The sequence below is a fragment of the Cygnus olor genome, chromosome 17 (assembly GCF_009769625.2).
Source record: "Cygnus olor isolate bCygOlo1 chromosome 17, bCygOlo1.pri.v2, whole genome shotgun sequence".
In the NCBI taxonomy this organism is placed as follows: Eukaryota; Metazoa; Chordata; class Aves; order Anseriformes; family Anatidae; genus Cygnus; species Cygnus olor.
In genome coordinates, this window is record NC_049185.1 from 7798011 (window position 1) to 7811867 (window position 13857).

The 13857-nt window shown below is 45.8% G+C and overlaps 1 protein-coding gene across 42 annotated transcripts in view; it reads right to left on the minus strand.

Moving 5' to 3' along the window:
• The window catches only part of FBRSL1 (fibrosin like 1), a 517648-nt gene that overhangs the window by 91679 nt on the left and 412112 nt on the right, over positions 1–13857 (minus strand). For 29 of the 42 annotated variants that reach the window (XM_040577040.1, XM_040577020.1, XM_040577032.1 and 26 more), the window contains one exon: positions 5722–5775. The exons of the other annotated variants lie outside the window; for them this stretch is intronic. In XM_040577040.1, coding sequence (XP_040432974.1) covers positions 5722–5775 — 54 coding nt within the window. The remainder of the gene's footprint in view (positions 1–5721; positions 5776–13857) is intronic. 42 annotated transcript variants of the gene reach the window in all.

Below are 13857 nucleotides of genomic sequence, written 5' to 3' on the forward strand. Positions count from 1 at the left end.
GATGAACGGGGCTGCAAGATACAGAAGCCAGATACAGCGTGTGTTTGTGATTCCTTCCAGGTAGGCGAGTGCAAAATCCCTGCCCTTCTCTCTGCCTGGGCCATTCATCTTACCCAGGTGATGGAAAGCCACTCTCCCGGCGGGTGGTCCCGCTCTCGCAGACCTTAATGCCTAATTGTCACAAATCAATTCCAACCTCAGTGCTCAGGCTGCTGCTACCCCGGCCCCCTTTCCATCCCTTTCTCTTCAAAGGGATCGCAGCCCAGGATCCTCTCGTGTTACTAAATCAATCTTTGGACACAGCACCTAGAAAAAACAAAGAAGTAGCAATGCGTGCGGCTGACCACAGCCAGCGTGATGAGTTGACGTTATGCAAGGCCAGCCTAAAAAATGTCAGCTCGGTGTGCCTGTGCACGTGCACGCACACATGCCTCCCATTTTATTTTTTTGTTCAACTGGAATTAATCAGGAACGATAAACACTGTTTGTCTCCTGAAAGCAGCAGTGGGGGGATGAAATATGCCTCTTAAGCTTATCAGCCTCAGCACCACTGAAGAGAAAGCTGGCTTCTAAGCCCAGGGATAATGGGCTGTCCTTTCAGGAAGGTATCAGAGGTCTCAGGAGAGGGAGACAGCACAATGGTGTGACCTTCAGCTAATAAAGCCCACCCTAGAGTCCAAAGAAGCTTGGGGAATATTGACAAAAGTTCATATTTACAACAGCCTGGACTCCTTCCAGATACCATTACCAGTTTAGAGAGCTGCGGCCTCTGTATATACACTCACACAGGCTTTTATTCTGCCTCCTCCTTTCTTTCTTTGTTCCCATGCTGCCAAAAAAAACGAGTCAGAAAATGGCAATTCTTCCACTAACAAGGCCCCACCAGCATCTTTTTTAATGAAGAGAGTTATTTAAAATTTCAATTTCAACCTCAGTGCTATCCTCTACTTGAAGGAGATTCAAGGCCTCTCGCAAGGATTCTCAGTGCGTCATCATGCTCATCAGGAAGAAAGCATATGTGTTTTTGTGGAAAATCTGCTGATGTATTTATAATTTTTTTAAACAAAAAGGCAGCCAACATATTGTAAAATGAGAATTTTTTTTTTAAATAGGCAGTAGCAATCAATGTGGTCCCAGTCAGAAATACTAAACCGAAGCTTTTTTGGGCAGAAACTGATTCCCCCCGCCCTCCTGTCTGCATTGAGGTTAACAAAATGAGGTTTTTAGGTTTTTAGCCCATAAGTGGAGTGCATAGGCATGACTGGAATACAAATAATAAATAATATTTTAAAAACTATTCATGCAGTAAGAAAAGCCAATTTCAAAACATAAAAACTGTTTGAAGTGAAAGTTTCATTTTTCCGCCTCCTAAAGTAGTTCCAAAACAAACATATAAAAATAAAGGTTCGGGGGAAATCTGTTTTCAAGGGTAATTTCACTGAAATCAATATTAAATCTCAAAACATTTAATGGAAATAGCATCTTCAGTGACAGAACTGTTTTGACCACACTTTTTAATCCAGCCATGCTGGTCTGCTGTTTCTATTTATCTACCCCATAATTCATCTTTGCCATCCTGAAAGCGATCTTGCTGGGTTTCGAAAGGGATCCAAGGACTGGAATAGGTTAGAACTTCTCCCATAAAACATCTTCTAAAAAGTGTCCCTATATCTTGGCAGCCTCATTCATCACACTGCTATTTAACACGAGGTAGGGCCTTGAGAACATGGGAAGGTGGCTCAACAGACCCCTACAGAGACCACAAAAATACTGTTTTCAGCTGTTGCTTTCCAGCAAAGAACCCCTTTCCACCAACAGCTAGAGTTATGTCAGCTACCCAAGCAGTTTTCCAAATTCTTAGAGTTTTGGCTCAAGCATGCATTTTATCTGTCCTCTTTCTCCCATCCAGGCGTATTCAACAATCGAGTGAGTTCGGGTGACTGATGACAGCCTGCCTGAACTCGAAGTAGTCACGTCAGACATTAATGTTCTGCTTAACACTCCCTCACAAACAAGGCCGTTGGTTGCATCAAGGCTAACAGGAGACGACGCACGCTGGGCCTGCATGGCCCACAGGACTGGTAACAAGGAGGAAAGACTTCAGCCACTATTTCAAAACCAAGCCTGATCCTACAGGCATTCTGTCCCTGTAGCAAGTGCTCAGCATCCTGCCTGACACCCTCTCACTGCACAAACAGAGGTACAAGCACTCAGACCCCCATGACCTCGGGACATAGGCACCGCTCCTGCCTCGACTGCAGCCAAGCTTTGGTCAGTGTCAGGATTAACTACCCTCTGTCCTCGCCCCCAAAAGTTGCTCCCAATTACATCTGCACTCCCTCTAGAGGTGAGCTAACAAAATCAGTAAGCAGTACTGAATTTAGGAGGTGTAAAATACCAGAGAAGACATAAAAAGAGAATGAGGATGTCAATATTGCCATCAGGAAAATGAAACCACATTCATCTTGGAAAAACACCAACTAATTGAACTGTGGAGAAATAATACAGAAGCATGCTACTCCGCAGGAAGGAGGAAGTTGGGAAAGGTGAAAGGTATCAGGTTCCCCCAGCGGGAACCAGTAGCTCTGCTTGGGAAAACCAGAGCTGAGCAAGCAGAATGCCCATCACCACGTCACCCGAGGGCAGGGGGATTGAAAGAAGACCTCTGAAGCAATGTAATCCAGTTTTCTATGGGTAAGATCAGGTGCTACAGATGATGACCTAAAATACTCAGATTCAGAGTCCTGATGTAATCTAAGCAAGACCAATTCTCCACGCACTGTGCCAAGGATGTGAGGTTACATCTCCTGGCTGCCTCTGAGGCCCTAGCTAAGCGCTTTTCACTGCCTAACCTTTAAAACATAAGTTTTTATTTAACAGTGAGTTCTTATTGAGAAGCTCCAGAGACGAATGTGCCTGATTGTAATTTTATACCTGTTTTCTGTGGCAGAACCCCCAGCTATCAAGAAACCACAGGGCATTAAGTGTACCCCAGCAAAACAGGCAGGTCCAGGACATGCTTTCCACCAGCAAGTGGAGGGGTAACTGCTCCCAACTGCTGCCCTCCTCACTTCCAAACCACCAAAAAGCTCAGACATGCTTCTAACACTGAATGTTGGAGATAAAAGGCTGAAAAAAAAGAACAGAACAGGTTTTGTCCTGAGAAGCTCCGAATCCCACCTGTGGCTGACCCAGGCCTGCTCTCCAGTACCCTGTCTTTGAGCACTAAAATGAGAAACCCAAATTACCCAATTGTGTTGTCACATGACATAACGCAACGCTCTTGTCTTTTCTGAGCCAAGAGATAAAGTAATCAGGGCTTGAAATTGCTACAAATTACGACTTAACATTAGCTAAGACCACGACGAGATATCAGAGGCCTGTTTCCCTACGAATTTCTCCTTGCTGCTGTGACATGCTCACACTGAAAACCTTCTCCCGAGCAACTGCCTGCCTAAAATACAGCACACCCTTACCATAAAGTCCTTTCTTAAAACATCTTTGCCATAAAGCTGCAAAACCTTGGCTCCCAAGTACATTAAATCCTTATAAACCTGCCTTCATTTTAACCGCGCAGTATTTCAAGACACAAAGCGCTTCTTCTGAGAGATAGCACTTTAATGAGGAAAAGGGTAAAATATATAAACCAAACCTCATTATAGCATAATTTCTAGGAGACAAGCATGCTGCTATAAAAAAGAAGCCATGGCAATTGCATTTCACATGGCTTGAAGATTTAATACTTTTAAAGAGCCACTGCTACTTTCAACCATTGGTGTTGTTTTGTTCTGAACATAACAGAAAGCAACCAGAATCACGGGCCCACCGTCAGCTATATATTTTATATTCTGTAAATTGTTGCAAATGGCAGATTCAAATCTACTGCATGCTCACAAAATATAATGCACATCAGACAGTAAGAGACTGACTACAAGTCACTGTGCATACTTTTACCTTTAAAATCTCTGTATTCTTAAAGGTTTCTGATTTAAACGTGATGATGTAGCATAGACATGGTAAATTACCCAAACCAGAACCAATTCATGCTGGAATGAAAGTGCTTATAACAATACAGCTTGTTCAAAGGTTAACAGTGATGTCAAAAGAAACTGCAAAAAAAATAAAAAAAGAAAAAATCTACGGTACAGACATACAAATGAAAGTGATGGGTGTAACACTGTTTAATACCAGCTGTCAGATAAGCCAGGGTAACAAGGACATCAAAGGGGCTGCAACTGGTTTCAAAAAATGAAAATACTAGATTTAAAAAAAAAAAGAAACTTACTTTCTACAAAGTGTCAAATGGAACAAAACCCCCCAGCCAACCAGAAACACCTCACTGGAAGAAAAAACACTCTCCTGAAGAACAACCTATCTATCTTTCCGCAGAGCATCCTGAATTACACTGGTCTGGAAGACTTTTAAACTTAATCTAACCAAGAAGCCATTACTGATTACACTTCTTACATATTAATCTCCCAGCTGTAACTTCTGAAATGAAAGCATAGCAACGATTAGACATTTGCTACAATTGGTAGAGAAAAGAGTGAAAAAAAGATGAGTGCAAAAGTCACCTGAGAGACAACTTTTTTTTTTTAAAAAAAGCAAAAATCCACAAGCCCCAAATAACCCCATCCCAAAACCAACAGCAGCTGGAGGGAATGCACTTCACAGCAGCTTGACTTGAAGCACATGTAACACTGATTGATGGATACTGATAGTGAAGACACTGGTGGAAAATTAAACCCGACAAAGCAACAAGATTGAGAGGTTTTTTTGTGTTGCTTGGTATAACTTCATAAAAGTATGCAAGGAGGGTCAGAATTTCAGCAAATGATCGTTTTAGCTACTGTCACAGATCTGCATCAACAGCAGCGCAAAAGCCTGGCACGTAACTGATGCCTATAACCTGGTTAGGATAAGTCTTCCCTCTTATCTCTGCTGTAGCCTATAAAGAATGAAATTCTGGGCTGACAGGTGCTTGTTTTCTCCGATTAACAGAAGGTTCAACTCTACATGGTTATGGTGATGGAGTAGCAGTCCTGATGGCAGTTCTTACAGAGGACATCTGAGGAGAACATCATGCACCAACACTTTGTCCAAACACAGAATCAGTAACCTCTCTATTAGGTCCTGCTTCTGAGATACTCCTACAATTTTCATTTCTACTGCTCTGACTCTTCTTTCCAAGCTCTGAGCAAAAGGCCAACAGATTCCTCCCCCGCCCTCACCACTCCCTTGTAAACCACAAGAAGCTTTTCCAGTTCTTATCAACTTTGCCATGGGAGAAGACAGCAGGCTGTACGAGTCTGAATGAGTATGTCAGCACACAAATTATCACAGGATGTCTGGCATTTAGGTAACCCAGCCTAGCACGCGCCTTCCCTTAACTCTTCTGCTTAGTTGGGCAAGGAAGAAGACAACTGCAAGCGAGTGCACATGCTACTTTTTGCTTTACAATCTTCCCACTTTCTCCCTGAATAACAGAAGAACTGGGGTGCTAGAAATTAGAAGGCTTAGCATAAATGTGTAATGAGACCCTGCTAACGTGTTAGCTGACATGGAACTGCTAACGGTGAATTGGCTTGGAGACAGCAAAAGAAAAAAAAGCAAAAAAAGGGGAGACAGAGAGCAAGAGACAGAGACAGCAACCAATTCAGCTGCAAGAAATCAAGCTAAATCAGTCCCAAGTGCCCGTGTTGGAGAGACTTGATCTCATACCTTGCTTGTTATCAAGGCACTCCTGATACGAGTCAGCTCCAGTTCCGTTGAGGTCTACAGACAAAACAAAAAGTTTCATTCATATCAAAAGTAAATATTAGAAACGTCTCAAATGGCAGCCTTGCTGGAGCAACATGTTACGTGCAAATAGCGCTAGTTCTTTAGAAGGCCATGCGGGTTTGCTGACACCAACTCTGCTTTGTTACCAACAAGCAGCAATGAACAGACAGCAGCCAAATGTGGGAAATGTACATTCGTCCTCAGCAGTAGGTGCCGGCTGCTGCCCTCCCAGCCCTGCCTGCCTCCATGCTGCTGAGGGCACCAGGGGGATGCCACCTAAATTCCTTATGCCCAGGGAAGATGGAGTATTTGGATTTACATCTGTCATTACAACATCACCTGCAGACCCTGTGAAACCATGGGTTGAAACCACTGGATCCTGATGGACAGGCTGGAATACACTACTTTTTTGCTCATGGTGCTACACTCCCTTTCGGTTTTCAGCTACTACATCATGCTACAGACAACTGAAAATACAAGAACACTTTTCAAACACTACTCTTCTATGGAGCAATGTAGTTACCACTAGACTTATTTGATCAGCAGCAGGAGAGGAGCTGGTCTGTGCCATGAGAGCAGGGCAGAAGCTGAGACTCCTGTAACCCACAGTGCTCCATGCAAGGAAAATACCCGCCTTTGCCAGCAGACAGCATCCAAGCACTGCTGCAATCACAAGTGTTGCACAAAGAGCATGGATATCATCTAACTAAACCCTTCATCTTATGAGAAGTTCAACTACATTTCCTCAGCTGTGTGTAAAAGTGGTTTAAGCTGTAGATTAGCAGAACCAGGTTACAACAGAGCTTGGACCTCAGAAGCAAACCAAAGAACGTCCCAGCATGGCTTCTCCTTCTGCTTTACAATCTAGTTCAACCACAAAAAAGTGGTTCAGATGGTCCCTTAAGAATATTAAGTACATCTGTAAACCCTGGACAAACTAATGCTCTTTCAGCATCTTACATGCACCTTACATACCACGCGAAGTATGCAGAATAAAGCAGCTGAACCTATGTGGTATGTGTTCACACACACCAACGGGCCTCAAAACGTGAATGTTTCGTACATTTCCAGTGTGAGAATGCAAATGGTGCTAAAATCAGTCCTGTCATAAAACTGAGGGTAGAGAACCACTCAGCTCACTGATGGTGTGGTACTCCTACCATCCCAACTCCAGCTGCACTGGAGGCAGCTCCTCCACCAAACTGGTTTTGTCTGTATGATCACAAACAATAGGACAGCCACCAGCGTGGGACATTGGCCAGGCACCCCACTGGGGCAGACAAGCTGACCACCCAGTGATGCTGCTTCAGTCTCACCGCCAAGAGCATCAGCACAACAGCAATGAGTCAACTTCTTCTGACGATGCCCTTCAGGGCCCAAAGATTAGAAATACCATTCACAGAACAAAAGGCACACTACAGCTACCAGCTCCCACCTGGACACCTAAAACCAACTCTTTCTGCACCTGCAAGAAGCGACCAGGCCCTGAACACGACGGTTTTCCGTCATCACTCATGTGTGGCGAACGCATTCCCACACAACCTTCCCATCCTGCCTTTGCTCAACCAACAGCTGGTGACAGCTCCTCGCACATACAAAGAGATCCCAATCACAGTTAAAAGGCTTCACATTCAGCAATAGTATTTAATGAACAAAAAAGCAAAAATTAAAGTTGCCCCACCATTTGTGCTGTGTAAATCCCAGATAATAGATCTTCTCCCTAATCCTAATGAGGCCTTCCTATTAAAATCTTTATTAGCTTTCAGCTCTGCAGATTGCCCAAAGGCTCATCAGTTTCCCTATCTCTCAGTACCAAGATCTGCTTTAACTTTTACAAATAGCTCTAAGATATTTCTCAGCTTATCAGCATTGCCAAGCAGCCTGTCTTATCATTACTATTGCAGATAAAATAAATGAGCTCAGGATGATATGAATAATGGCATTTTCTGTAGGCTGGTTTCCCATTACATTTTCAACAGATTGTAGATTTAAACTTCAGCACAAAAGAAAAAAAATAAAACAGCAGCGGAGGGGGAAGGGTGGCTTTTTTCCCTTTCCATTTACCTTCACCGCCTTAAAGCGCAGGCTATGTTTTTAAGCTCACCTGATGTGAGCTAGTAATTAATTTTGATAGGGAGCAGAAACACCTCAGCCCTGCTTTCTCTGAAGACCAGAAGCACAGCTACTTCTGGGATGTTTTTTCAGCTGCATTTGTTGCAGAGAGGCAAAGGCAAAATTGCACGCTGCCTAATGAAGCCATCTTCATTAGTTTGTTCCTTTCCCTAGCAGCCTAGGAACGCCAGCCAGGTTGGGAATTGAAATCATGAAAAGCAACAGAACCGCGTTTGAATTAAAAGACTGGGCTACAAAGGTCTCCGACGTCTGCTCCTGGCTGATTAGCACGAGGCGCGTGCGGCACAGAGCGGGTCTCACCCAGCACGCTCACGGGTATGGCACAGCATTGGCAGGAGACAAGGAGGCTGAAAGACGAACGCATCTCTTCGCCTTCCTGACAGCAAGCAGGGAGGTCATGTTCTGGCAACCATTTTCTGCCGGGTCCCCGCAGCAATCACTACAGGGTTAAATGCTTTTCCATTCCCCAAATTCCTAGCCTTGTCACTGTATCAAGGTTATCTATTATTGGCAGTGACAGGTGAAAATTAATCTCCTAATTATTTCTTGCTGCGTAATCTGCACTGAAGAAGTAACATAAAAGGATTACAGTACACCCTCTACGGAAGGCTTTGCTAGAGCGCCAATCATCCGGGGAGATACAAGGTATGTGTTAAAGAGATATTTATGAAGGATTTCCAACCATTTTGAAGGCAGACTACACCGGAGCTTTACACCCAACAACTCTGGAGCAAGGATCTTAACAGCATAAACATTTCTCATTGTTGATTATTGTACAAGGAAAAGAGAAAAAAGGTTTATACTCATTATGTTCCTGATTTTCCTTTGGTATAGCAGGTACTGCAGAAACAGCATCCATGTACAGATGCCATCCCCCCTCCCCAAACATTATGGCAAACAACTCATCCTGCTTGCTTTAATTACACAGTAAGAGACTTGTAGTTACTTTCCAGGGCGATTCATCTGTAATATTTTTCCACAAGAGTATTAGTTTAGTGGAGTGCTTAGTGTTAGGTCGGAGGTTGGACTCGATGATCTTGAGGTCTCTTCCAACCTAGAAATCTGTGTCTGTATCAGCTAGGCTAAATACTTTCAAAATACATGATTTTTAAATCCCATTTTATAAGCGAGCCAGAAGTATCTTTGGTAACAACACGAACAGCCACCTTGAAATGGTGGCTTCATGTGAACTCCAACTCCTCACTTACCACCCACCAGAAAGCAAGGCTTATCTTTACGGCATCAGAATGACACCTTTTGTTTATCTTCAGTCCTTTCAGTGCAGCTGGGTAAGTCAAATGGGTGTTGTGAGGAACCTACTGTCCTACGTCCAAGTCAACAGCCCTGTCCTAGTTGAAGTTGGCAAGAGCCAGCGATCGCAGGCTCCCACTCCTACCACCCAGAGTGTCCATAGCTACCTCAAGAGAAGCTCTTGAGTTGTGACGTGCCCAGGAGATGGAGAACGCAGGCATCTGTAAAGCTCTGGGGGGAACGAGACAAGGCAGCAAGGAAGATCACTGCCCTAGCGTCACCGGCTGCCATCAAGCCCTTCCACCAGTATCAAAGTACTTCCAGTTTCTTTGATGCTGAGCTTTTCCACCAGACACAGAAACGCCAAGAGTTCCTTTATGCAATCTCTCAGCACTTCATCCCAGCACCACCTTCCACCTTTCTGAAAGCCAAGCCCTGCCGCAAACTCTGAGAGCCCCGCAGGGGTTTGCAGCACGCTGCCACCACTCTGGGGTGCATTTCCAAGCCTGGGCATCTCGCAGCCTGCTGAACCAGAACCAGGCACTGGCACTTACTCGAGACGACATAAAAGCACACAGACACCGCTCAAACCATGACTTTCCTGAGAAACCGAGCCGTACCTCGGTAATTGCAGTGTGCCCCAGCAGCCACACGGTGGCATACAAAATACTACAAAATATTATCAATGAAAAGCTGAAACAGGGGGCCTGGACTTCAAAACAGCCATTGCACCTTTAACTTCCTAAAAATAGTTGGAGCAAAGCGGCCTCAATTACCAGAGCCACCATCAGGGGTCACTGCACCACCTCTGCTGGTGGGAGCAGCCGAACCGCGCTTTTCTGAGCACTCGGCAAAGCTGCAGCACATTTGTAACTCCGGGGGAAAAGAGCTGGACAAGTCATTTGAAACATTACCAGGATCACCAGCACGCAGATTGCAAATGAGAGGCTCAAATTAGGCAAATTCCCCAGCAGTGACAGAGGTGTGAAGGTTTTTCACCTTTTTCCTCTGTTGGTTTTCACACCTCGCGGTCCGTGCGGGAGCAGCTGCTGCCAGGTAGCTCCGTGCTCAGGTCCTGAATGCTGAAAGCTCTCGCTAGGCTCTGAACATAAAAAATGCTCAAGCAGGAAGGGCAGGTGTGTGGAAATTAATTATTTTCCTGGTGCAGGCAACTGCTACTAAAAGTGTAAGGACAGACTTCAGTAATTTTTAACAGGTGCTTTCTTCTCCAGCTCAAAGTCAGCTCTGAGGCAGTCCCAGGGAGAGCACAGGGACTCCGGAAGCATGTCTCCAGCCACCACACCTGGGGTTGATGAAATCCACGAGATCACATCCACGCATTTCTGTGTATTTCACTTTCACTGACAGGAGGATGAGAGAATCTGTGTTTACACCACGAAGGCTAGAGATTTCCTTTGCTTTAGGACCTTCAGCAGATAAACACCAACAATGCAATGAAGCCTAGGACAGAAGATAAGCCCTTAATGTTTTACCCTGGTGTTAAATACAGAACAAAATTATTGACCTGAATCTCATCTTTTGTGGAAGTTTTAATCGCACGGTTACCTAATCTCTTACACAGTAATTATCAGAACAAAAGAAACGTGTGAAGAGGCAAAGCACCCACCTACTAACATAGCAGCACTACTTTTAACAAGCCTATTTTTCAGTAGTATGTTTTGCTTATGGAAATCTGAAGAACTAATTCTTATCCATGGGCATTTTCCCCAAATGCTCCATCACCAACCTCATTACGCGATACGGAAATTCTCCCGAGGGATATTATGTAATGGCAATTCCTCCTGCCTCTCCCTAAGGAGCGCATTTCTCATTACATCTCCTAGTAATTGATCAGTCTAGGAAATCATTTCTGGTAAAACCATATGTTTCTTTACCTGGTTCAGAATTCCCATCTTTATTCAGAAGGATGAAAGACTGCAAGAAACCCTAAATTTTCCATTTCTGATGCAGAACACCAACCTCTGCTCAAACGTGCTATTAAGTGTGGAGCAACGCGTTTGCGTACCTGCCTGACTTCAGATCTTGTAAATTCATCAAGTCATTAAAATTAACCAGCCTGCATTTCTTATTCTGATGACACAACCTTACTTCACTGAATCTTCTGTAATTGCTTCAAAAAGAGTGCTTCACATTCAAATATATCCACACACCACAATCCCTAGTTATTATGGGTCACTCAGCACAAGGATGCTGGGAGTCACAAAAGAAAAAAAAAGATTTAAGTCAGAAAATGACATCTACATCTGTGCTCTCCAGAAAGTACCACACAGCACAGAGCAGCTCACTGAAGAATGCAGCCCTTTCCATAGTCACTTTTGTCCACAAATGCACCATTAAATACCTCAACAGTTTTCTGTTTAAAAAGCAACAACAGCATACACTAGCGTTTGGACCCTCTACGGGAAGTTAACACTTCTCATCTCAGCGTTCTTGCAGAATAAATACCAACAACTGCTAAATGCCTGCAGTTTATCAACGGAATTCAAAGCACACTCTGATCCCTTTTTTAAACTTAAAAATACCAGAGCTGCTTTTGACACTGCTGTTTGATTTAGCCAGCGCAGGCCACGAGTTCCAACAGATGACTGCATGTCCCGATAGAATAACACGGGGATATATTTTGCTCGTTTGCTAGCCTACTGTTTGTTTATGAGAACAGGCTGACCCTCTCTGATAAACAAGGCTTAAGGTTTCACTCAGAATAGCCCACCTGCCAAACAGAATGAAATAAAAAAAATAAATCACGCTCTGCTAGTGAAAAAGCTGGATCCAGCCAAGCAATATACTGCCTTCTTTGTTTCGTGGCGTTCATCTCCGCTGGAAGGGAAGTTGGGCAGTCCGAGCCGGTACCTCGCGGCTGTAGGGCCGGGCAGGCGAGAGGGCTGCTGTCACCAGGGGAGAAAATTCTTGGAGAGAGCATCAGAAGTCTCCCACTTGTAGGAAGTTAATGCTGTGTGTATAAATCAAGCGGCTCGTCCTTGTAAGTCTGCATGTGGGGAAAATCCGATTTATGCATAAACATAAACCTCTGAAGTCAATTCTGATCGGGGATGACCGGAGATTTAACTCCCCTAGACATAAGAATGGGAAGACTATTTTCCTGTAATTCCTCAGCAGCCCTTTCCAGTTGAGGCAGAGTTTCTTCCCAGAATTGATAACGAAGTAAATAATCCCAGCTTCCACTGCACAGGGGAGACCGGTTAAGGACAACCTCCGAGACCCAAAGCAATCATTCTGAACAGTAACTTACATAACAAGAAATTATCCTTGTTACAAAATTAGGTTAAAAGGACCTCAGATACTGTAATGTTACAAAAAAATCAGGACACGCATTGAGGAGATTAGCTAGCGAGTAGCCTCATGAGATAAATGCGCAACTTCAAGAAGGTTTTGCAAGCCTAAAAAACATTTTAAATTCCATCGAGATGAACAAGCCTTGGCCATTTCCAGAGCTCCCTCTTCCCTTCCCTCGCCTTATTTCAGAGCCCTTCTCCCGAACCATCCTTAGTTAACCACTGACCTGGAAATCTTACTTCAGCGCCCCCCCCCCCCCCCCTTGAAATTTATCACTCCTAAACACACCAGCTTTAATTTCTTAATGGGATTAAATCCCCTTTTCGGGCCAAGAAGACGGGGCAGAGATGCAAGAGGCAGTGCTGGGCTTAGGGAGGTGCAGGGGGGTCTGCACCCAGCCCCGCTCCAAAACTTGGCCCCTTTGTGCCCAGGGGTGCTTGGGCAGGGGGCTCACAGGGCTCCCACCCCGCTGCCATCCCCGCTGCCCGGGGCAGACGGCACGGCTCCCCGCAACACCGGGACCCCCCCGGGAGCCCGGGGGAGCTGCAGGCGGCGGCTGGCTGGCCGCGGGGGGGCTTTTCCCTGCCGGGAGCGGGGAAGGATGGATGAGGCTGCACCGGAGGAATGCGTGGACGGGGGAGAAAAGCTGGCTGCATCCCGGCGGCTCCTCGCTGCTACCGCTTTTTGCTTTTTTTTTTTTTTTTTTAATTGCCCCCCCCCTAAACCCGAGGAGGGGCCCCCGAAGAAAAGGCAGCGGCGGCCGGAAAATCAAACCGCGGCCCCGAAACAGACAAAAAAGGGGGGGGGGGGCTGAAACCCCCAGACAGACAGACAGACGCACAGACACAGACCGCGCGCACCCAACCACCGCACCGCGTTCCTCCTGCCGCCTGACCGCAAAGCCGCTCAGCTCCGGCACCAAACCGCGGGGCCGAGCCCGGGGGGCACCGAGCCCGGACCCCCCACCCCCCCCGCGGAAGCCCCCGACCCCCGGTACTCACCGCGCCGCGCACACCATGGCGAGCCCCGGGGCCCCCCCGGCGGCAGCGGCACAAGGCGGGGCCCGGCCCGGAGCTGCCCCGGGGCTCCCGCCGGGCTCCTCCGCCGCAATCCTCCGGGGGCTTTTGTTCGCTGGGGGCTGCGGGCAGCTCCGCTCCGGGGCTTTTATTTTCTTCTCTTTTCCTTTTTTCCCCTCTTTTTCTTTTTTTTTCTTCCTTTTTTTTTCTCCTTTCTTTTTTTCCTTTTCCTTTTTTTTTTTTTTTTTTCTCCTTTTCTTTGTTTTTCCCTTCTTATTCGCGGCTCAAAGTTTGCGGCTCCTTCGCCCCGGGCAGACGCCGCTACGGGGCCATCACCCGCGGGCGCGGAGCGCGGCGGGGA